The sequence below is a fragment of the Micropterus dolomieu genome, linkage group LG11 (genome assembly GCF_021292245.1).
Source record: "Micropterus dolomieu isolate WLL.071019.BEF.003 ecotype Adirondacks linkage group LG11, ASM2129224v1, whole genome shotgun sequence".
Lineage (NCBI taxonomy): Eukaryota > Metazoa > Chordata > Actinopteri > Centrarchiformes > Centrarchidae > Micropterus > Micropterus dolomieu.
Genome location: NC_060160.1, coordinates 21,439,466 through 21,464,577, shown reverse-complemented (window position 1 = coordinate 21,464,577; position 25,112 = coordinate 21,439,466). Strand labels below are relative to the sequence as shown.

Sequence of the window (25,112 nt, the reverse complement as noted above, 5' to 3'; positions counted from 1 at the left end):
CTGCACTTTTTTTGTCTGGCATATATCACTTTCACCAGTACAAAGTTATACATTGCAGGAGAGAGGACAGGAATCACAGCTATGCTTTTACTGTTCGTACTGTAATTTGTTGACAGAGCATGTCATTGTAATACAGAAAAAGAAAGAGACAGGACTGTTGCATGGGATACACCCCTTTGGCTGACATTCCGGTCTGTTGAATCACAGATTCTCTTCCACATCACAACAGATATCTTCATCAATTCAGGACACATTTACAAAAAAATTCTAAAAGACATGTATAGAATGTCTATCTATACATTCATATATATATATATATATATATATATATATATATAGGGAAGCCCTAATCAAATATGTTTTCCTGTGATAACGGGATAATTTTCTCGTGATTTTGAGATAACAATAATGGTAATTACAGCATAGATTGTTGTATCATTAGCTCACTTGGTAGAGCACAGGACTTATAGTCTTATGGTTGTGAGTTCAATCCTCACTGAAGACTCAATTTTTCATTATTCTCTTCAACAAAGTTCTTATGAAAAGACTGTTTCACATGCTCACATTACTGTAAAGCACGTGCTGGACTCTTTTCCTTCCAGCGTTTGGTCCACATCCATCAACCTATGGACTTTTCATTTCCCCATCATTCCCATCCATCCATCCATCGTCAACCACTTATCCTGCATACAGGGTCGCGGGGAGCTGGAGTCAAACCCAGCTTACATCGGGCAAAAGGCGGGGGACACCCTGGACAGGTCGCCAGTCCCATCATTCCCAGGCAGAGGAAATTCCTTCTCATTCAGGGGAGTCCATGTAACGTTACACATTTCCTTTCGGAACCTTTGAAATAGCTATCGTGAAATGTGGGATTGGATTGCCCTCAATATCTTCATAACAGTTTTGCTGAAGAGGATAATAAATAATACACAAAAGACGAAAAAGAAAGTCAACAAGAACAGGAATCGAACTAATCAAACTGAGCCCTGTGCTCTACCAACTGAGCTAACCAGTGACACTGGAAACTGCTTTGAAATTATCCTAAAGAAACGCACCTGCCAGCCCCTATATTCAGCTATGGTTTGTTATCTCGTGATCACGAGTAAATTAAATATCCCGTTCTCAGGGGAAAACAACATTCGTTATATTACTGCTCACTGTGCATTTATGGTATTGTGGGTGAATGGTCTGAGTGTTGCTATTGCTATGTTGTTGTTATCTATTCTTATTTTGTTTATGGTCCATAAGAAACAACATTTCGTTTAGCTATATACTTGTAGGCAGAGGATATGAATAAAGGATTTTAACTTTGATTTTTGATGACGTGTTCAACCATTTTGCATGTAGTGACTAATGCAATGAACTTATGCCTAGATGTTTTGGGGGTTAAGATTATTCAACAGAGACTGGTATAATTCATTGTGATCAGCAGGACATAAGCAAGTGATAATGTAGGAAACAGCAGACAATTGTACATAATCATTTGCTCCAGTGTGTCAAGTCATTTGCAATTTGTTCAGAACAATGAGAAAGTGCTTTTATGATGTGCACAAGTGATGAGATGATGTGGAGGTTGAACAATTAGTTTTGAGAATTTCAATTCTGATCTGAGAAATGCACCAAAGCGACTGAGAAAAACTGTAATAGACAATGTAATGTTATATAGCATGCCATCGATCACAATGTTAGCATAAAGTCCATTTTCTGCTTGTACTCTTTGTGAACAACCAATGTCTTATGCGTTTGAGATTTATGAGGGCAAAAACTTTCCACTGACTTCTCTAATGCAGGCAGTGAGTTCCCATTGCAATAGCTTACTCCACAAACCACAAATTTACCGGACTACTAAATTTAAATTGACAGGTTTGTTGTTTTCATCTAAAATATATTACTGAGTTGGATCAGAGGCTGCAAATGCATCCACAAAAAGACCAACAGAAAGACAAAGATGTGGGAGCAGTGTCTTCAAATTAAAACAAAATGTAAATATTTTGTTATGGCTTAGACTGTCAGTACTGGAGTGCAATTAATTCATGAGTAAATCACATCAACAAATATTTGTTTGAAGCAGAAAAGGGCTTGTTTTTTCCATTAGGTTTTCTGCATCTGACTCAGACTGTGGATGGCCAGAATAACAGTTAACTGTGACACCACCATGTGGGGGAACCTGGTAATTGAATTCTGTTATTGAGCTGAGCATGTTTAAAACACATTCACATGACTCACTCAATTATTTCTGACTGATGAAAATTAGATTTTCTAAGAAACTTCATTGCGTTTTTATATTTAATGCAACTTAAAAATTACACTGCAATTTCAGAAGATTCACTAATTCCTATTCCTAAGTATCCACCTTTGCTAAATTAGATTATACATTTCTTTAAATTTCCAGGAATTCATCTTTATTCTATTCATCCATCCACACACATCATTCACTGACAATTTAAGAGCGCGAGTCACGCAGAAACACATTTATTGCTATGCACACACACTTGCACACCTGCAGTTGTTTAAGTCTGCAGCTTGTGCTTGAGGCTGGTCAGTTCCTTCATGTCGACGCTGCTGCCACCGCACACCACCACCAGCAGGGGGCCCAAGAGAGTTGGCAGCCGACCTAAAAAGAAGGGAAGTATTGCTTTTAAACATTTCCCGCCACAAAGGTGTAGTCTGAAATGGCCACGCATGAGAATAAGAACCATGAGAGAACAAAGACCATTAAGAGCTGACTCCAGACTAGTTACCATCATCCTGTAGTCTGCGTACAAGTCCACTGTAGACAGCTGCTAGTCCTGCTCCGCACGCCATCTCCACCAACACACGCTCCTCATCTACAAGACGACACACACAAGCACACACAGCGTTTAAGCAAAACAAAGACAACATGTAGTTCACTATAGAAGCTTGTTAGCAATTAAAATCAAAAAGTAAGGGTGATTATTCTTTTCTTTGGTGTAAGAAGTCAACAGAATGCACAGTAAAGGGAACAAACACACTTACCCAGGAATGTTTCGATAGCCTGCAGAGCCTGCTGGTCAGTCACAAGTTCAGAAATGATTGTGAGCTCGCTGCATTGGCTGTACTCAAAAGCTTTCTTGCAAACTGTCTTTGCTCCAAGACACTTAGCCTCACTGCAAGAAGACAGGTGAGGATGAAGTGAGCGTGGCTGCATTCATTAAAAATAAAACAACTCTTTTTAATCCTCTCACCTGGTAATGTCATCCAGGGTGACCACCTTCCCTGCCTTAACCGCAGCATTGAAACAGTTGGCCCCCACCGTCTCCATGGCGATGATGGGTACATCCATCCAGCCAACGTCCTTCAGGCCCTGGACGACCCCGCAGAGGAGGCCCCCTCCGCCCACAGACACGACCACAGCTCCGGGCCTCACACTGGGACCCAGAGAGGCTGCGACCTCTGTGATCATACTGGAGTGGCCCTGCCTGGGTTTGTGTTGAAAGGAGGGAAACACAGGAAGAGCCTGAATGGAAGTACTGCCAGATACCAGTTTTTTTAGCCCGTTAGCACTGAAGAAACTGGAGACTTTAAGTGTAATGTAATGTGTAATCTACCAGAGCAGGGGGTGATCGAACGGAGGAACATAGGTGAGTCCTTCGGTCTCTGCCAGTCTGAGAGCCTCTGCATTGGCTTCATCCCAAACCTAAGAAAGAAACATTTACTTAATTTTCTCCTCTGAACGTAAAGACAATTACAGATTGTCTGCAGTCATGATCAGATCAGAACTGATGTCTGTCTTTACGTTGCCTGTAATCTTGACAGCAGCACCCTGATCCTGGAGTCTCTGAACGACCAGCGGAGGAGAGGAGGAGGGAACTACGATGGTGGCTGGTACACCCATTTGTCTGGCTGCGTAGGCTGCAGCCATACCTGCATTACCACCTACAAAAAGGCCATTTTGTGTTATATTACAGCCAACAATTGGTGCGTTATTGTGCATATTAACATGCTGTGTCACAGTATTAATGTCACCTGAAGCGCAGACAACTCCTTTGGACTTTCTGGCGAGCTGCAGAAATGACACAATCAGATAGTCAGCGTCTGATGATGAGGGACGTGAAGACCAGCAGAGGCTTGAGGGTTCCTACCTGCTGGCAGAGGTGTCCAATGCCACGGATCTTGAAGGAGCCAGAGGGCTGGGAATTGTCCATCTTCAAGTACACGGTGGTTCCCACGCGTTTGGACATGCCGACGCTCTCAAGCAGCGGAGTGTTCAGGTGGAAATGCTTTGCCATGGTGCAGAGCGTGATGATAACTGAGCAAACCAGAGAACCATAATTTATGAATACAAAAAATGTGACACAAATCCTTTACAGAATGTGATTTCAAACCAGTGAGGGGACCACTTTTCAAAATGTGTTGTATCTTTGTATAGGCTATGATGTGCAGCTTGATAATTTCAGTATAACACAGCTCCAGTGCAAATTGTTAAAAGTGAAATCTGGGCCTTATTCTGAGTCTCTGGGGCATTGCTTCATGGAAATATACAACACAACAAACTAAATCCATTCATTCCACTATGGTATTGTACTGGCAGACACACAAACAACCAAAACTATGTGCATACCATTAGGGATAATTTTATTTTCACAGCTTTTGGTTGTGATTACTGTTAACGGATATATTAAGTTCAAAGAGCAAACTGAAATAGAAAGTGTTATGCAAGATGTGAGAACTTCCACGTTCAAAAGCTAGCTAGTTGAACATTGACTGTGACGCAAAATACAAAACGTTACGTGACGTGCAGTTAGTCACAATGTAAACCAATGACGTACATTATTAACTTATACTGTACATCATTGGGGAACAACATAGGCTACTTTAAGCGTATTAAATGTTAACTTACGTTTGGATAAAAAAGCTTGCTGAACGAGCCTCTGAGCATGAATCGATAAAGTGGTTTATTTTATGCAAAGTGTGTCATATTTCCAGTGTATGCTATATTATGCTAAATGATGTAGCATGTAGCAAACACAACCACTTCCGGTTACTCCTTCAAAATAAAGTGGACCTTGAAGTATTAACAACAACAACAACAACAACAACAACAATATTGTTATTATTATTATTGTTGTTGTTATTATATTGTATCATGTAATATTCCATGTCTTCTATGCTGGCAAATCTAAAACATGCTTTACACGTGTGCACAAGTACATTTTGAACAGTAATTTGCCAAAATATTGGACATCTTACTGTAATGGCTACATTTCCAAATTGTTTTTCAGATTTTCTTGTCTTTATGTCATCAAATACTCTTGTCTTCACAGCTAGACATCCAGACCTATATTTTGTTGTCTGTTCTGTGCTTTTGATTTGGAAAGACAAATATCCTTTCCCGAATGATTTGTTAGGTGTGGTAACTTGACACACTTTGTTTGTTTAAATTGTACCAGCAGTTCAGCATGATTTAGCTCTTAAAAAGAGGGAATGATGCATAACACACTCAGTCAAAACCACTAATTGCACAGTGTGACAGTACTGTGAATTTAAATAGAAATAAACTCACATGCGAAGAGCCTGCTGTCGGTGCAGAGACTGGATTTACCTGTGAACTTTTTCCCTCTAAAGTCCAACGTTTAATTCCAAGGCATGAATGTGCCTGTCTTTATGTGTCAGGGAGAGAGAGAGAGAGAGAGCGAGAGAGGGAGGGAGGGAGGGAGGGAGGGAGAGAGGGGTGTGTGTGTGTGTTTGTGAGGATCAGTCACAGCATTGATTATCTATAGGGATTATTATGTCTTTATTATTTTTGTACATGAGCTGCGTGGTTACAGGTTGCATAAACACAAAGTAATGGTTCGCACTCCTCAGACCAATGTGCCATTCTCACATCAAACATCATCAAACACTCTTATTGCTTCATATTTTACACAGCAGGTGTAAGGAAGTGACGCTTGTGTCAAAACCTTCCTGTACACTGGGTGGCAGCAGTGAGTGACTGGCACAGCCCAGATAAAAAGAAATAAGAGCAATGTGTTCTAATAATAATAATCATAGAAATAATAATAATATTAATAATAATAGAAAAAAAATGTCAGCGTTTTGGTTTAAATAAAACAACAAATCAAGGGAATAATACTTTTCATACAACTACTGAAATACGCAAATATGAAAAAAATCAGAGATGACATTTCCCGCGACCCTGTACACAGGATAAGCGGTTGACGATGGATGGATGGATGAGATGACATTTCAAGAAAGTCCAGTTGTTTTCATACTTTGGATTCTTCATCCACTCTTGGCTGTTTTAGCCCCATTCTAACACTAAACCAGTCAGTTCAGGGATAATGTATACAGTTATTCTTTCAACCTTCTAAACTTTGTCTACAATGTGCCAGGGTGAGGCTGGATTTGCTATGACAATTTTGTCTTGACTTTGAAGACAACACAGAGCAGCCACAGGAGCGTTTATGAGATATATTTAAGTGGACTGGCGAATACTGAATCCTTACACACTGAGCTTTTGATAGATGACAAACACTGCTTGATCATATTGTTAGTTTTAGAGCCTCGTACCAGTATTGCCCCAGTATGAGGACCAGGTATTGTGTAGTTAATATGTGTTAATGGGTAAAGATTGGCAGAGTTGTTTTTTTTAATGAAACAAGTATTCTTCCATATTCCATCTCTAAACCTATTTTCTAGGTGCTTTGATTTCACAAAATTCATTTCTCACACTCTTGTTTTACGTCTTGTCTCCTCCTTTCCTCCTGTCTCGCCAGCAGCAACCAGTTGAACAGATGTTAATACGGCAGCATGCGCCAGTGCTGAGTCAACATAACCACAGAATAGTGCAAGGTTGAGACGTCCGTAATGACTCACAGATGCTTCTTTTATCATTTTGTGAAATCAGAATGGAAATATTCCTCTGAGATCAGTTCAAACTTCTTCTTTTTTTACCATGTCATAAAATTATATTGTCAACATCTGTTGCTCTTGTGGGTTGATGTGGACCTCAGCCATCATGCATCACAAGCTTATTGGGTTCTGTTTCTCAGTCTTCTTGCTGTTGTACCAACGTTATTCCAAACTAATGCTGCTAATAGCAGCTACATCACCAACTTGACAAAACCTGACTTCCTTTAACACACATTCAGAGTCACACTTTCTTCTCACTTTCCTCTCTCCAACTTCCTATTTCACTTTCACCTGATCCAGCCTGTAAATTTACTGCATTTAAATCTTCACACCAGTGTAGAAAGTGTTTTTCAGACAACTTACTATTCATTGCCATTGAGGCATTTTTTTTTCCTTTTACTGTTTATGAGCTTGGTTTTATGAAAATCAATCTGGGTGCTTTTTCTTTGTAACACTATACAAAAATAAAGTGGCATTCAAAGATCAAGATTATTTGGGTAAATGTCAGAGCCTTAAAATTCCAAGCTCATGCTTTCATGTTCTGAGCTGGAAGAACTCAAAACTGCATTCAAATGATCTTTGTTTTTTTTGTTCAGCTTCTCTCATGCGGCTTGTGTGAAGTTGCCAAGCTACTGTTGCTCAAAATGAGATTCAGGCAATTTCTTTTAACTGCAGCGACTCACTGAAAATATATTATGATTCTACCATAAAGTGGTTTCGTGGTTCCAGCATCAAATCCAAACAAACAGGGGAAAAAGTTCTTCAGTCCATCTTTGTTTCTCTCTTTCTGCCCTCATTCCATCTGCTGACTACCTCCATCGATTGTTCTTTCTTTCCTGACTTAATGCTTCCAATCACATGCCACTGCTCCTCTTCTTCTCTGTGTGCATGCGCCCTCTGCGAGTGTGCATGTGGCTCCTGATCTGGGCTTCATGCCAGTGAGCGCTGTCTGGGTTTGATCCTTGGATACAGCTGGAGAGAGAGCAAGATAGAGGGAGAGAGGGCAGGGTCACTACATCATGTTAACATGGTTCTCAAGGTGCCTGAACATCATGAAGGCACACTGTAAGACAATAAGGGGAATAAATCTGCCACTTAAGAAGCTGTGGCTTCTGGTGAATCACATTTCATTTACTGAATGAACGGAAATCAGTTTTGGTGTTTAGTGTGAAAATAAGTTTTCAGGTATAACATTCAATTATCACATACAGTGAGGCAGCATGGTATACTGTAAAGTTGCTGCTGAAAGGTTGGAGCTGTCTTTTTTATTATTAAAGCTTTATTTTACCAGGCAAGTTAATTAAGAAGGTCTGATAAATATTTTTAGCAAACACATATTTATCCGACTTTTACAAGATTCTGGTGTTAAAATGAGTCAGCTGGAAACATTAAAAACTCTACGAAGTTTTCAACCAACTTGTGGCACTAATGTTAGCTTAATTAACTTGCTACAGTTGATCAAGCCTGCCAGACTGTCGCTGGCGGGAAATGAGAAGCCTGCTTGTGTTTAATCTGTATTAAATCAAGGACCCGTTGTTTAAAATATTACCAAGAATTGTGTGTGTTAAATTTGCCCTTGTTAACACTATAAACTGCATTTGTGCTGTGCTAGAAAAGAAAACTTGAAAAAAGTAGCAACAATAACTGGGGCGTGGGGCTTAGCAACATGTCAACTTTTTAGCCTGTAAACTGTATATAAAGATGGATGAGAGCTGTTCACATGATGAGAGTTGTTGTGGACAAAACACTATATGTGCGCACATAGATGAAACGGTGTCTGTTGTCACGTCTTGTGTTCTCTCACCCCCAGCAGGTTTCTGGGTATATATCCCTCGTGGTCATTAAGCCGGGCCCACCACCACTCTGTCTCAGTGTCGTCACGCCGACGTAGCACGGTGAGGGCATCACCCTCGCTGAAGGACAGCTCATCGGCCTGCTGGGCCGGGTAGTCCCAGAGAGCGTAGACCAAGCCTTTGTTCATCACACCCAACTTTTCTTGTACACCTGGGAAACATACATAAAGAGTATAAAGTCACATCAAATTTAAGAATTGTCTTTCCATGTGGACTGCAGTTGACCTGATGCCACATTTGTCTGTATACATTTACCTACCATAGAGGAACTGAGAACACTGTGTATAGCCCTCTTCCATTTCTTCACATTTGTCTGCCGCTGTTTCCACGTCGCTAATTGTTGTGGCGAAAATGGCGGCGCCCGACTCCACCAGCATCTTACAGAGGTGGACGCTGTTACATGAGGCTGCACAGTGCAGAGGAGTCCTGGGAGGTACAGCATTAAAACATGACTTTAAACAGACTTTGCTAGACAAGGTTCATTCACCTCTGGTATACAAAAGACAAAGATGTTCCAGTAATGCACTTGTATTAAAACTCTGCTAGGCTAAACACAGTTAATGCCATTGTGAATCAGGCTGACATTAACGAAACATGAATAAATTAAATCATGTAACTCCTGAATGTGGCTCCTCATTAGACTTGGTAATCTCATCCTTCAATACTGCGAAGGCAGCTGAGTCAAAAATGCAATTATCTCTGTCATTGTTGCCTCTGAGCTCTAGTACCACTGCCACAGAGTGTGTTCATTACCCAAACACCCTCTGGTCCCCCAGCAGCCACAGTTCTATTATTAGTCTGGACTACTGCATGATTAAATGACTGATTGAAGGTACTGACCATCCGTCACTGTCAGCTGCGTTTACATTAACTCCAAAGTCCAGCAGGAACTTAACAATGTGGTGATGGCCAGCGCAGACAGCATTATGAAGAGGAGTTATGCCTTCATCATTAGGCATACTGGGATTTTCCACCTTAAAGATGAGAAAACATGCATATAATAGACTTATTAGAAAGATTGGCTGTCCACAGAAACAATGGAAAAATCCCCCTAAACGCCCGCATTTGTATCAGCTTTGAGAAACTCTTAACTTAAGCCCCCGTGGAGAGCACTATAGACGTGCCAAGTTCCTGAACTCACAACAAAACTCAGGATACAGCATGGAAGTTGTTGAGTTGAGTCTTACTGCCTCGGGGTACAAAACCAAAGCTTGTTCCGGATGTGAAGCACGTGAATGTTTCCTTGAGAGTATCAGCTAGAGTTTGCAGTTTGAAGAGTCAGTAAGCACTTTCGTCCAGTCTCCAAGTGAAAGATGCCAGGGAGATAGATGGGGCTTTTCAAGATGTAAGGGTTTTTTCTCAGGAGCTCTGTGCTGCTGTACATACAGAGAGTGAATGTGTCCTCAAAAATAACGTTCCACATCTTGACAATTGAGACCACCCCTCCCCTGACAGAGCTGCTGAGGATCAAAGCTGTTAACTCTTAAAAAGCATTGTCATGAAGGTAATGAAAAGCTTCAAAATCCTCCAGTTATTAGTAGATCTGTTGAGGCAATCTGTGTGTGGGTGTACAGTAACTGTTGGCATGTACAAATATTCTTCAATTGCACAAGGAAATATATTCATCCAAATGTAACCAAATTAGTAGTAAAAGTATTGGAACCAAACTGTCTCCAATGATATTTAGCCCTACTCGACAGACAGCTCAAAATTTGAGGGCTTAACAGAAGATTCTCTAGTGAGATTACACTTCACTGCTTTCAACATTCTGTGGCTTCAGAGTACCTTAATTTATATTTCTTTGACCTAAGCACAACATTCAATAAGATCAATTGTAACGTTTAACTAAATCATCTTAAAAACAGTAAAAAAAATGTAGCACTCTCAAGGTTTAGGTCCTTCGTAAGACACAGTCTCCACACGGTGAGGTGTGGTGTCGCTAAAGGCTTGGCATTTGGTCTAATACCTTTCACTATGTATAGTATATGCTACCATCCTGTGACCTAATTAGCAGCTTCAGCTTCATCTATGTCCGCCTGTTTTTATTTTCTATTTCACCCTTTGCAAAATTATATTTTAATGTGTTTCTTTTTCAGTTTCCCTGTGTTGCTTATATGTTTAATGTAAAGCACTTTGAATTGGCTTATTATTGAAATGTGCTATACAAATAAACTTGCCTTGCCTTACTTCTTTGCAGATGACAATCTGTCATGTGTTGCCATCAAACCTAATGAGCCACTCAATGTTCCCACTCCCAGGGTTCTACGTTATTCATCCTCCTAGTTATTTCCATCCTTAAGCTCAGTTTATCTGCCTATCTTGACCTCGTCCACCAAGCTACGCATCCTCTGAGCTGTCCCATGTCGCGACTCTTTCCATACACCAGTTTGCACCTGGGACCTGGAAATTGATGTGTAAAACTGAGGAATTGTCTTTTTGGGCTATTCTTATATATTCTGAGTTTACATTCATTACATTTCTTTTACATTTACATTATATTTTACTACTGAATGTTACATGATTGTTCATGTTACTGCCATTTTGCAACCAATGGGTCCAATTGCATTCCCAGATGTCCAAGAGGGGAGGGGATCTGTCTTTAAATTCATGGGTGTCTCCATAGGTTTTTTGGAGGGTGGTTTTCCTTGTTTTCTTGCTGGATGGGTTTGGAACCATTACTAATGTAGGCTTGTAAAGCCCTTTGATTCCCTGTAATATTGAGCTGTGCAAATAAACCTGGCCTGATTTGATTTGAGCTCTGCAGGCAGTTATGAAGCATTACACATGTGAGATATGAGAATGTATTACAATACAAATTCTCTAACAACAACATACTCTTTTGTTACCTCATATATAATCCTCTGAACCAGATCAAACTCCCCCTCTAGCGATGCGTCCAGCAGCAGAGCTAGAGGGTTGAACTTCACTCTCAGGCCGTGGCCTGTTCGCTCTGATGACGGCTTCTTCAGGTTGGTTCGCTTCACCTGCAGCCCACAGGGAGAGAGCCAGAAAAGTGTTGACAATGCAGAATAGGAATTGCTAAGTAAGTACTTACTGCTTAATCTGGCACATTAGCTTTCACACCACAAAATTTTTTGTTTAGTTTATCAGTAACATATTTCAGAGGCAAACACAACAAAGTAGAGGACTTATGCAGTGTTTATCAAATGTATAGGGTATAAGAATTATTAGAGTCCATTTTAGCAAACAGAAGCCCTAGTTTTAATGTGTGTACCTCACATCAGGTGTAATTATAAAATAAACCCTACCTTAGGCAGTGAAGGTGGAGCAGGGGGTGATGGAGAAGGAGAGGCGTGGCCTACAGAGTTGTGTGCGGGACTAGATCCTCTCTGATTGTTATTGTTCTGGTCCTCAGGTGCCGGGGGCGGGCTGGGTTGGGTTGATGGAGACACATTATTGGTAGTTTCCGCTTTTGCTGTCGTGTCTTTGGATGTTTCTATGACAACAGAAGGAGGGGACAAGCGGCGGGAGCTCGAGTTCAGGTTTTGAACTTCGCCCTCTGCGTTTGCCATACCGACGTGCTTGTCAACAGGTTCCACATTCCCATTTGCTGAGTGGATGTTGTCCATGTCACCCAAAAGGCAGTCAGGCTGATAGAAAGTATTGGCTGGAATTAAGAGAGAAACAGCAGATTTAAGCATCATCAATACCATTAAGAGCCATAAGATATACTATACTGTATATACTGTGCTGAGGCAAGGCAGTATCATCAAATCACAGTGTCTCACCTGAGCCTCCTTCCATGCCTCCCGCCAACGTGTTGAACCTACAGACCACAACATAAATCACCTTTAACCAAGCTGCAGCAAGGTTCAGTCTGTTTCAAATTCAGTTTCATAAAACTTGATTTGTTCTGATGGTAGGATACAGTATACAGTAGCACGGACCTTTGATAAAGTAGCTTTTGGATGTTTGGCCCCTGTGGTCCCTCAGGCTCTGTGATTGAGCTCCGTTTTTTCAGGGGTCGTGGGGCATTGCTGAGACGTCGGCGGAGAACCTCCAGATCAGCGTCACTCTGGAAACGTAGCTGTGAGTGAGCTGTGGAGGGCAGAGGTGGGAAATCAAAATGAGTTTGTGGGGGATTCTGTGATGTTTAAAAGTACACATTTCTTCTTCTGTTTTGTTTGTTGAAATTTTGTTATTAATTGGTCTGGTTCTCCCAGGAGGATCCCAAACATCATCACCCTAACCCACCATCACTATTTATTTTAGTACAACATATTATATTTACTAAGGAAATTATCAGAGGGGAAATTAGCTTTTTACTGACGAGTAGAATAATGTAAATTTATAGCAAGTAGACTGACAGTCCTGAAATGTTTTTGTCACAGATACTCAATTTATACTGCAAAATCTACAATGTCATGTGGAACCTGGTACGTGGTACCCACCAACTGGGGTGAGCTTAGTGGGACTCAGGGGGCGAGGGATGTTGTCTACGCTGGGTGGAGGGAGGATTTGCCCATCACTACTCTCGCCTCCTCCTTTCCCTCCTTCTTTATCTGTAACATCCTCTCCTCCTGATTTTACTCCTCCTCCCCCCTGGAGAAAAGGGACAGGGGACGGCGAGGTGGAAGAGGTGGGTAGGATGGGTTTACCATAGACTATGGAGAGAAAGGAAAAGCAGACAGATAGTGTTTAGATGGATTTTTGATTGTGGACATGGTAAACAATGTTAAACATACACTATCTTTAGTCTGTCTATCTGCTATCTATCTATTTAATTACCTGCTTTGAGAGTAGTCCTGTTGCTCAGAGACCCATAGTTTTTGGCCTGAGGCTGCTGGAGGTACATGCTGTAGATGGAGCTGCTGTTCATAGTGGCAGGGCCTTTTCTGGGGGACTGGGGCCTGGAGGGGTGGTCCGGGACGTAGGGACGTACGGCCACCGCCGGAGGGGGATCTGTTCGCTCTGTTTGTGGGGACAAGGGCGAGGGCTGGGGGGTGGAGGCAGCGCCTAACAGCAGAGACAGAGCAGGGAAAATTTATAATTAACACTTGATTTCCAACTCTACACCCACATCTCCAGCTTATCATTCGTTTCAAGAAAAGAGAGAGGCTTGTAATATTTTGTTAGAAATGCTAAGAGGTAGAACACCCATGTGAAACAATTAAAGAGCCTAAAAAATAACTGGAATTCAAACCTCCAGTGATTTAATCTGCTACCCTTTATTGTTGTCAGAGGTGAAGCAGCATGCTTTTAAGCGAGGTCTTAAGTTACTCTTTAAATTACCTTGGCTTGACTTTGGAGGGACAGAGATCCGTTGCTGTATTTGTTGTGAAGAGGAAGATGATGAAGAGGAGGATGAATTGGAATTTGCAGCACTGGATCGGGGCCAGCCCAGTGTACCAGGGGCAGAACGGGGCAGGGAGCTGGTGGCACAGTGGTGCCCTGCCGCCTGGTGGGTGGCACTGGGGTAGGTACCATAACCAGAGGGATGCTGGCGGAAAGGAGAGACAATGAAATGAAGAAAGAGAGACAATTTGAAAACGATTTATCTAAAGCCTGACTGCAAAGTGAAAAATTTTGGTTGAAATAATCTAATACAGAATGTATGAGAATGACTACAGTGAAGATAACTTTTGCTATCATCTCCCTAGTTCTAGCATAGAAACAGTAGAGTACCTGTTCTGGACTGTTGGTCCTCCAATCTGACACACTCTTACTGATGCTAGGCCATGACGCTTCATTAGCTAAACAGAGAGAGAGAGAGAAGAAGTGTTGACAAACGGACAAAGGTCACAAAAGGAAAGGCAATTAAGGAGAGGAAGAGACAAAGACAGACACATCCTGACAAGAAAATCGAATAGAACCATGTATGTTAGAGAAGGTTTAAGTAGGTTAAAGGTGAGATAGGGCATGTTGGTATGAAGATAAGTCATTATATTATACTGAGAAGAGGTGGGAAGGGCTGTGGGTGCTAAATAATCAACTAAATATTTTACTGCAGCTGTCATTTACAGTGTGTCACTCAAGTGACACAATACAGCTATATATAAGGCAAAACAAATGACAAAAAATATATATTATTATCCATATAGTTTACTCCAAGAACATAAAACCCTTTGTGTATATGACAACTACTGGTCTGAAGTTAACTTCATGGCCCATTTAGTGCATAACAATTATGCAATATTTGGAACAGACTGCAAGTCATTGGGTTATTTTTAATTTGACCTGACAAGTCTGGCTTTCAATTGTTTCGCCTCAACATAGCAAAGACTGTAATGTAACAAGACAAGCGCTAAATTGCTTAACCACCACTCTACACGTTCAGATCGGTGATTAGAGTGTTCTCCACTGCAAACATGTGTTTAGCATCCTATAAGTAGTGCAGCAATGGGACTAAAGTATCTCTGATCATGAGCTCGGCTGCAAAATGGATGGGTAGTGTTGGCTTTTGGCTGCTGCTCTGCTATTTTTACCAGAAGCATTATGATGAGTTGTTGGTTTACATGGTGAAAACCTAGACACAGAATAACAGACAGCTGCTGTCTTAACGGTTTAAAACTGACATGACTGACTGTGCTAAAATCTTAAACCCTTTCAAAAATGAAGCCTGCTAGTTATGAAAAGTAGCAGTTTAACCCAGCCTCTGTCCCCACAGGGGTGGTGTTACATAACTAATTGGCACAGTTCAATGCAACACTAAGTTGTTGTCTACTGACAAATCTGGAGGTCAGTGGCTTCAGTTTAATGTTTTACAGTTTCACGCCTTTTTAACCTCACTTTACTTCCATATAATCTAAAGACTATCTGAAAGGAAATAGCCTTGTGAATAATAACTTGCGGCTTTAAGTTTTCATACAGAACAATAATAATAATATCATGTCTCTCTGTTAGCATGCTGAAAAAAAGATTTAACCAGTCTACAGAAATGTTATACTAAAGTCCACAGCTACTGGCTCTGTGAGGCTATATGTAGGCACTGGTGCTCTGAGGTTATTGCTAACGTCATCATGCTAACATGCTTACTCTATGGTGATGTTGTTTAGCAGGTAATGTTTAACATGTTCATACAGTCTATGGTTCAACATGTTAGTCCAGCGTGTTTGCAGGCTAACATTTGCTAATCACCATGCCATTCGTTTTGTAGGTATTTGGTCATAAACCAAAGTATTGTAAGTAAGTTTACATTTTGACATGGTGAAGGACTACAAAAGTTAGGGGATCACCTAAGTTGTTACAAAAGATATTTCCAAAGTGGTGAACTGACCAACTGACTGCTCTACAGACCAATATTGCCAGAGCCATGCTGTTAGCCTGGCTAAAAACAATTAAATAAAAAAACTACATGATACAGTTGGGTACAATTCGGCATCCATTGTCAAAGTATCATTTTAAGCTGTTACCTAACCATTTGGCCTAGCTCTTTATGTTACAGACACGTCACAGCTTTGGCACATCCCAAACTAATACTGATTAACTATTAAACCTGGGAGTCCTGAAGACAGTAAGCTGTGCTGTGAAACCTGTTGACTGCTGCTGTAACCTGCTGACCTCAGGAAGAAAACGGTCACGACAGGAAACAGTCAGCTCTGTGTGAGGTGGAAACTCGGCCATCTGCCTGAGGGCCCAGATTAGAAGCAGTCATTCAGCATTGTAGAGGAAGGACTGTACCGTTTACAACACTAGCACCATCACCGTATACCATGATGCAAGAAACAAAGAGTGGCTCAGGATCAGGTCAAGGGTTTTAAAAAGCCTATCAGAGTCATCACTAACAAAGTCCTTATAGGCTAAAATGGCTCTGTCACTACTCATTTACATTTATTCATTTAGCTGACACTTTTATCCAAAGAGACTTACAATTGCTCTATATGTCAGAGGTCGCATGCCTCTGGAGGAACTAGGGGTTAAGTGTCTTGCTCAGGGACACAATGGTGTCTCACAGTGGATTTGAACCCTGGTCTCTCATGCCAAAGGTATACATCTTATCCACTGTTCTATCACCACCCCACATCCCACTATTCTCTACTTCATTACATTTAGGATTGAAGCAATAGTTAGACATTTTTGGAAATTTACTTATGCTCTTCGTTGCCGAGAGGAAGAGAAGATTGAAATCACTCTCATACTGTATCTGTACGCTAAATGTAAAGTTAGCTTATTTTAGCATTAAGACTAGAAATAGGGGAAAAGAACTCTGGCTCTGTCCAAAGGTTACAGAATCCTGCTATCAGCAACTCTGAAGCTTACTTATTAACAAGACTCCATGGAGGCGCTGAACCTGGCCAAGAAATAATCCAGCACACAACCCAGTGGCAGTAATGGCAAACTTTACAGATTAAATAACATAATGTGTTAATTAGTGCTTTAGATGTGTTGGTAGGTTAATATTGTTACCTATGGGCTTAGCCAGGCTAGCTGTTTGCCCTATTTCCAGTTTTTATGCTAAGCTAATTTAATTGAAATGCTGTATCTTAACATTCAACACACAGACATGAAAGTGGTATCAATCTTGTCATCTAACTCTCAGCATAAAAGCAAATATTTCCCAAAAAATCTGTTCCTACAAAATTAATAAATGTTTAAAGAGGAATCAACACTAAAGTTACTATACTATGTACTGCAATCAAGCTGCGCCTACCTATCATATCACAGGTAGACAACCCTGACTGGACCAGATTTGATTTTTAATAAAAGGACGAGTTTCTCTATCTAACCATTTTTCTCTAAAGCATCAGAATGTTTGAAGCCTTTCCTATTAACCAAGTTTCATCATGGGATTATTCCAAAAGAGAGCTTTTATTTCACTAGCTTTTAAGGGTCTGTTACACTTTCTAGCAAAAAAACTACTTTAAATCACTGGAATATGAAACAATGCCTCTCAGTTAAGGATTCAATGAATAAATAAGTGATAAACTTGTATTCTAATGCTGAAGGGAGTGCATGCAATTCCCTGCTGTGATTTTAGTTTCCTCTAACAATACTGAAGGCTGCTATGCTTGTGCTGTATTAGCATTCACACAGTATAATAGATATTCAGTGCTAACATTTTTTAGAGAGCCTTAATCTCTCTTGATGACAGCAACAACAGCTGCAACAACCCCCCTTACATAAATCTCTCGTTATCTGACTCACACAGACATAGTCACACACACTGTACACACACTGTATATAGCTATGAGTTAGCATACCTCTGACTTCCTTTCATTCCTTTGTTGTGCCTGTCTGTCCAGTGTACTATTGACATGATTAGTAGTATGTATTTTCCACATTACAAAAGCTGGGACAAAAATACAGCCGTGGCATTTACTTTGACATTCAAGAACACAATTGGATTTGTATCAGTGCTGGTTCAGGACACTTCACTTATACCCAGTAGTTAAACCAAGTGCGTAGAAATGTTTTGTTGCTTCTAGCCTGGGTGTTCTAATATATTACTGTTAGCAAGTGTCTGGCTGGCACACTGCAGAAATAAAGTGGCCTGATACAACTTGGTCAGTGAACTATGTGGATGGATGTTGACACTAATAAGTTAAGCAAGTGTGATAATTAACTAGATTCAACAATGCGCCATGTTAAAGGAATAGTTCAACATTTTGGGAAACACGCTTGTTCGCTTCCTTGGCGATACTTGAGCAGAATGTTGGTAGGCCTACTGTAAATATGCAGCCACAGACACATGAGAGTTAGATTAAGGTTAAAGGCTGGAAACAGCTAGCTTGGCTCTCTCCAGAGGGAATGAAATCCATCAACCAGCACCTCTAAAGCTCACAAATTGCCTGGCAACCTCAAGGTGATGACAGGACTCCAGGAAGTCCAGAATATGGTCAGGTACATACCTACCTGTAAAACCACAACTTGTTGTGGATTTTGTTACCTTCAGACAGAGCCAGGCTAGCGGTTTCCCCCTGTTTCCCCCTGTCTTTGTGATAAGCTGTTCAAACTGGCTGCTGGCTGTAGCTTCGTTTTTACTGTACAGACTAGAGAGTGGAATCAGTCTTCTCATCACACTCTCGGCAAAAAAAAAGCAAATAAGCGCATTTCCCAAAATGTCAATTAATTTAAGTCAATGGAATATTGTACTGCATGTGGGGATTTGCGGACTGCGATCACACCATTAGCTGATTTTGGTTTTGGGCTGAGCCGTAGCTGAAATAATTTAAAACTTTATCTTTTTCGGTTTGGCACTATTAGATTAATGCTAAATAAATAAAAAATGATTACTTCATGAGAAAGACATCGTCTGGAAATAGAAATGTTGTCAGCATTGTGTTTTTGGCCCCGGTATTCTGACTTTGCAACTGTAGCTGAAGAAGATCTACCTTGTCACACCAGGTAGGACAACATGAAGGAATAATTGAATATGAGAGTCAGTCCAGACTGTGTTTATTTTGTTATGCTGGGCTTTCTCACCCCGACCAGCTGTTGACTATCAGATGTCATATCTGTGTCCTTCTACACATGACCCTTACATATTGAGGTCATTTCCTGTAGCTGATTCAATTATGTTCTTCTAACATCTGTTCTGTATAGTTTGACAAAGACACTCCACAGCATTCTTGGTTTGAACGCACCCTTTGATTTTTCAGCCCAGGACTTAAACTAAGGGTCAATAAAACATATAAGGTGCAGATGAGGTGAGGAACCATGTGCTTCTAATCTATCGCCAGTGGAGCTAGTGGTGAGTATATTGTTCTAGCGCCTTCTAGGGACTCACTGTTGTGACCGTCGCCCCCCTGAGGGGACCGAGGTCCCTCCCACGTGTCAGTGGGCTCTGACAGGACGATGTCTAAATCTGACACTTTCCATTGGCTGGGAGGCTTCCTGGCGGCACTCCTGTCCTCCTCTGCGCGGCCACACCCATCACAAAAGACAGAAACCAGACACCAACCATGACGGTAACAAGCACCGGAACAACATCAACACGAACATCATCATGATGACATCATAATGGTGTCACAAAACAGTAACAGGAACAGTCACAACAGCCACCACCAACACCACAACATCATCAAGAGACAAAACAATAATCACAAACCCACCAATAACATTAACACATCACATTTAAGATAACAACAACAGTTAAGGGAGGAGGAAAAGAAGGAGCCAACAGACAGGAAAAGGAAATAGACAGCAAGTTAGAGCCTGGAGCAGAGATATACAACAGTGCAGCTAGAAACTCTGAAGTCAAAAACAGAAAACAAACTGATCCACGCATTGTACAGTGTCTTAAAAATATAAAATATATAAATGGATAAATATAATTCTACCAACCTGAGAGGGAGCGTATGTGGCTGAGCGGGGTGGGTTTGGGTGGTGGATCAGCTGACATGGGGTACCCCGCCTCCTGTCTCCCCTCTGCTGGAACCTGGATGTAGGGGCAGACAGCCGCTACCCGACCAGAGACTCCACCGCCTGGGTGGGAAGAGATCGGCGGCGAGGACACTCCTCCTCCATTCATACGACTCAACTGAAGAGAGATAGATAGAGTTAGACCTACAGCATCTGTCAACTGAGAAATGACCATTAGGCGTGTTACCATTAGCTGAGTAGCTAGTAGAATTAAAGTTGAAAAAAGTTAAGTTGCGTACTTCCGCTCTCTTCTTATGCAGTCGTTCTCTCAGGTCTCCAATGCGTTGATCCATCACCGTCACCTGGGCATTCCTCTTGTTCAGCAGCTCCTTGTTCTGGGCCAACTTGCTGCTCTGTTCCAGGTTATGACGGTTACGAGCCTGAAACACACAGCATTTAAGTCTTATACATATCCATTTTGTACTTGCACACATTCATTTGTATTTATGCTTTCTAACATTGAAAGAAGGGGAGTACGTGATGATAAAATTTACCTGCAGCTCCTGGTAGAGTTTCCTCAGTTCCAGGGCTGCAGGACCAGACAGGGGTGATCCTTTCTGGCCAGTGGGTGCACCCTGGGACCCGGTGGGAGCCCCCTGAGCTGGTGCAACAGAGTGTAGCTGGAGGCGTCCTCTCCTCAAATCCTCCAGCTGCTGGGTCAACTGGTAAAACCATTTAGAAAGAACTTAACAACTCACCTGGAACTCTTTCATGCTCGATTATGACTGTTACAGTGAAAGCTCACTGCACCTCGGTGGCAGACATTACCTGGTCGACTCTGACCACAGCAGACTGTAATTCTGCCTGCTTCTCCTGAAACAGGCTGCTAACATGGTCAATCTCTGCAGCTGGAGACAGAAACCAGAAGGGGGCGTGGACATACAAATTAGACCGAAATACTTTAAAGTAAAATCAGATCACTGCTATTGCCTTTAATTACTAATTGAGGCTACTTGAGTTTGTTTCAAGGTTTGCATGCCTGCATCATGTCCAAGAGCCAGAGACATCACGTATTTGTTCGTGACCACGACATTTAAGTTCAAATGGTCACCTGTATTTTCAAATGCATTTTCAGCCACATTTTTGCACTGGCTTTCATGTTGCTGTAGCAGCATGGCTATTTTGCTTTTCACTTTTATACCCTTAATATGTAGTCATAAATTGCAGTGTGCCTCTAATCCATAATCATCATCTCTGCAGTGTGCTTGGGCTTACAGAGGTTTCCGTTGATCAGTTTACTGTAGTCGACTTGTCCTCTCATGGCTCGGATCTTCTTCAGCTTGGCTTCCTGAGTCTCTACACGCTCTTTCAGCCGCTGCAGCTTCTCAGCTTCAGACTAAAGACGAGAGAAAAGGCAGAAGCTAAAGATCCATTTGCATTTTCATCTAATTCTTGGTCAGCTTTTGAAATGTGACCAAAATAAATAACTGTGTTTACATGACATGAATCAAATTTATTTTCCCCTGAGGGAAATTTGTCTTGGGCATCAGTGCCGCATGAGGCTGCAGTAAACACCAGTAACACATATGGACTTTACACTCACATACATCATACAATCCACCATACATTTACATTACATTGCACAACTATCTATGACCCTGCCCCTGTCAATCATTGATTACAAGGTAAGTAGAACCTGAGTGATATGAAACCTCAGAATTATTATATTCAATTGCACTTGAGCACATAAAGCAGAAAACAGTATGACAGACTATAAAAGTACAACCGCCACAATTCTATATTAAAAAAGAAAAACAATATTAACAAAGTTTAACAATATTAAACTATGCTTAAAAATAAATAAATAAAGTGCCGGAAGTGCTTCAAGCCATCTTGTTCCGAACAGATTGTTTATTTAGGAGCGCTATGGAAGTTGGGATGAAAGACAGCTTATAGCGGTGCTGCTAGATCTGCTAGCTTTAAGGCGTTTCCCTGAAGGTAAAACATCGTATTCAGAGTGCAGAATATGGGAAAGGTCCTTCAGAATTTTCTGAGCCTGGGAGACCCCAGCCCATATTTTCAAAGATGGTCTGAAGGGAAGTATAGTCTTTCTTTCCCATAACCTTCATCGCAGCTTTTATAAGTCTTTCAATTTTGGTTTTGCACTGGATGGTGAGAGTGCCATCAGACTTTCCAGCACAGCGTTGTAAAATAAAGTCATGAACTTAGTACTCACCCCTACCAGTCTCAATCTGTGGAGAAAATGCAGTCTTTGGGCCAGTTTGGCACACAAATAGTCGACATGCAGTGGTCATCTAATTGTATACCCAAGTACTTATATGAAGTTACTTGCTCAGTGTCTCTGTCCCCAATGACTACATTGTCATGGGCTCTCACTTCCCTGGGATCTAATATCATGTCTTTTGTTTTCAAATTAGGATATATATATATATGGATTCAGCCTTAAATATGTTGTGGTGCCTTAAAGTACATTATAGAAGACAAACAGGAGCCAACCTGAGTCTGTCCCTGGTTAGATCTGCCTCCCTGCTGAAGATACCTCAGTCTCTGCTCCTAGAAGAAAGAAAAAAAAGGTGAGGACATGTACAGTTCTCATTCACTTCCAGATATATTTTCAGTTAGGCAGACCTCACAATGGCACATACATGACCCCCAGTTAGATACACAAACATTACCATCATCACGAAACACGTTATTTTTGTGAGTGTGTTTGTTACTCCCTATAATAACTAGCTATTAACTCAAAATGGATGAGGCCACCTTCCTCCGCCTCCTCTCACCCTCTAAGCAAGCCAAATAGTGCCTCACACTTAAAGGCTGAATGTTTCTGTTGAAGTTAGAACTGGTTTGATTACGTTAAAAGAGAAATGTCAGTATTTGTGCTGGGGGTTTTTGTCCTTACTTTTCTCAGTGTTTTGATGTGGGCTGGGCTCAGATGAGAAGAGGTGATGACGTCTTTCTGTGCTACAACAAGGGTCAAGCAACATTTGGAAACAGAATTTGATGAAAGTTATGGGGTTGTTTGCTTATGTTGAGTTTTGAGGTGTGAATAAATGATACATATGGATGTAAGGGGCTTTAAGAACAGCTTGAAAGTCAGGAACATAACATAATGCTTTTCTTCTTACAAGCTATGTCGTGGGGGAAAAACCAGAAAAAATACATTAAATGTTTCTAGTTTTTATACAAAGTTTTCAATCCCGTGCCTGTCAGTGTCAGTTTTTTGTCTGATCCTTGAACACACACTTGTGTTTATTATATTTTAACCGCTTTCATGTTTAGAATTTCTTTGTGCTTTGTAAGTTAAATAATAAAATTTATTGCGCCGTAGAGCAGGACAATATACCTTTTATCGCAGCAGACACTTTGGCTTGTAATGACAGGAATAGCACATGTGTAATTGATTAACATTAAAAACGGACTACATCCCATTTAGGTGAGCTAGTTCCAGGGTTCTGGTGTAGCGCAACTCAAAATATTTGCTATGAAAAAGGTCTAATTTACGGAAGCCCTAAGTGGCCATCCATTCAAATGTTTGTTTTACTTGGTCACAGGGTAGCTTAGTTGGTAGAGCATCGGACTCATAACCACAGGATTTTGAGTCTGATCCTTGCGGCAGACAATTTAAAAAGAAAATCTTTATATAATCATCTTCTACAAAGTTCTTATGAAGAGACTGCTGGACTGTGTGCATCCCGGCGATTGGTCCACATCCATCAACTTATGGACTTTTCATCTCCCCATCATTCACAGGCAGAGGAAATTCCTACGAATCCATTTAACATTACACATTTCCTGACGGCTATTTCTGAACCTTTGAAATAGCAGTTGGGTTATCACCGGAAAACAGAGTAAAAAAAAAAATTTAAATGGATTGGGCTTCCGTACTATTAACACCATTACCATTGTTATTATTTCATAGAGTTGGTGACATCACGCACATAGCTCCACCCTCTTTCAACCTGACAAGAGGTCTAATTAGCCAGTAAATGGAAACACCCGTGTGGGTGTGCAGGGCCTTAATACAGCTAAATAATGAACTTTATTATGCCTCAAAAGGGCTATCACTACTTTCTTCATGAGACATTTAAAACCATGCTGACGCTGCAATATTTAGGGTCCTCGTCAGCGATACAGTGATGACAGAATAGCTTAGAGGTGAAGAACATATGCAGTATTGTATTGTCTTAGTGAGCCCTTATTTTCGCCACTGAAAAATGCACTTGTGCTAACAGTATAATGCAGCACCCTGCCACCGTTTCCCCACACCATGAAACAATTTTAAAGCATAATACTATATAATTATATATTTGCTATTGATGCGGAAGAATAGACACACAGACAGACGGAGAGAGAGAAAGAGAGAGAGGCCTGTCAGATGTGATGCTGACTGAGGCAGTTTAAACCTCTCTCTGTGTCGTGCTGGCACATTGTACAGCTGACCTGTGTGTCTCTCTCAACACACACACATTCGCAGAGGAAGAGGGAAATGGAATGTTGGCAAGACGCCTCCCATCACTCACTGGAAACACACTTGCAAACGCTAATAACACATCACATAACAGCAGCTTGTTTCATTACATGGATGGCGCAGGAGTAAGAGTGCATGTGGTAGGTGCAACTGCAGTAGCTGTGTTTTGGAGTCTTCCTGGAAGTCGTCAATCCACGTTGGACTATATTTATTGTGCGAGGATGGAAAGTGCCTCTGCATGGCAACTGGGAGACTTTCCCACCCACCAAGACAAAGAAATACTTCAACACTTACACACTGGAAGGAAACGCTTAATAGCTATCACTTAGCGGGGAAATAGCTGCTTTTAAAAATGCTGAATATCAGCATAAAGAGGCCAAGTAGAAACATCAGTGCCACGTTTGTTCTTGAAAACCCTAAAGTAGCCAAATCGAAGTTGGTGGTCGAATACAGTTCCCAGCTAGACTAAGTCAACACTTCATTAAATGACTGCAGAGGATTGAAAGAATCAGATTTCTTTTTTTGGCTCGCCCTTCTGACTCTTTCCTTGACTACAATTCTACTTCAGATTCCCAGAAGCTGTGGCTCCCTGATGACCTCATTTCCTGTCAACTTATAAGGTCACTTCCTAG

At 41.2% G+C, this 25,112-nt stretch overlaps 2 protein-coding genes across 7 annotated transcripts in view; both read right to left on the bottom strand.

Annotated features, from left to right (window-relative positions):
* Window positions 1-2,456: 2,456 nt before the first annotated feature.
* sdsl (serine dehydratase-like) lies at window positions 2,457-5,618 on the bottom strand. Of its 2 annotated transcripts, none has more exons than XM_046062779.1 (9): window positions 5,525-5,618; window positions 4,104-4,270; window positions 3,988-4,024; window positions 3,758-3,897; window positions 3,570-3,658; window positions 3,207-3,440; window positions 2,998-3,128; window positions 2,742-2,828; window positions 2,457-2,614 (listed from the first exon to the last, which is right to left on the bottom strand). In XM_046062779.1, exons 2-9 carry the CDS (start codon window positions 4,248-4,250, stop codon window positions 2,511-2,513), a joined length of 969 nt encoding a protein of 322 aa, XP_045918735.1. In that variant the 5' UTR covers window positions 4,251-4,270; window positions 5,525-5,618; the 3' UTR covers window positions 2,457-2,510. The 2 variants fall into 2 exon arrangements, with proteins under 2 accessions (XP_045918735.1, XP_045918734.1); XM_046062778.1 differs by lacking the exon at window positions 5,525-5,618 and adding an exon at window positions 4,862-4,986.
* Window positions 5,619-5,738: 120 nt separating this feature from the next.
* The window catches only part of LOC123979217 (apoptosis-stimulating of p53 protein 1-like), a 51,538-nt gene continuing 32,164 nt past the window's right edge, over window positions 5,739-25,112 (bottom strand). For 2 of the 5 annotated variants that reach the window (XM_046063026.1, XM_046063030.1), the window contains 20 exons: window positions 22,912-22,968; window positions 22,506-22,562; window positions 21,264-21,384; window positions 20,817-20,896; window positions 20,543-20,710; window positions 20,288-20,428; window positions 19,971-20,166; window positions 19,414-19,542; window positions 14,373-14,440; window positions 13,980-14,187; window positions 13,476-13,703; window positions 13,139-13,351; window positions 12,635-12,785; window positions 12,476-12,513; window positions 11,996-12,354; window positions 11,573-11,710; window positions 9,567-9,700; window positions 8,986-9,152; window positions 8,678-8,877; window positions 5,739-7,845 (listed from right to left, as the gene is read on the bottom strand). In XM_046063026.1, the coding sequence (XP_045918982.1) occupies window positions 7,804-7,845; window positions 8,678-8,877; window positions 8,986-9,152; window positions 9,567-9,700; window positions 11,573-11,710; window positions 11,996-12,354; window positions 12,476-12,513; window positions 12,635-12,785; window positions 13,139-13,351; window positions 13,476-13,703; window positions 13,980-14,187; window positions 14,373-14,440; window positions 19,414-19,542; window positions 19,971-20,166; window positions 20,288-20,428; window positions 20,543-20,710; window positions 20,817-20,896; window positions 21,264-21,384; window positions 22,506-22,562; window positions 22,912-22,968 (2,895 nt within the window). In that variant the 3' untranslated portion in view covers window positions 5,739-7,803. The remainder of the gene's footprint in view (window positions 7,846-8,677; window positions 8,878-8,985; window positions 9,153-9,566; window positions 9,701-11,572; window positions 11,711-11,995; window positions 12,355-12,475; window positions 12,514-12,634; window positions 12,786-13,138; window positions 13,352-13,475; window positions 13,704-13,979; window positions 14,188-14,372; window positions 14,441-19,413; window positions 19,543-19,970; window positions 20,167-20,287; window positions 20,429-20,542; window positions 20,711-20,816; window positions 20,897-21,263; window positions 21,385-22,505; window positions 22,563-22,911; window positions 22,969-25,112) is intronic. The other 3 variants (XM_046063028.1, XM_046063027.1, XM_046063029.1) reach the window with 3 other exon arrangements.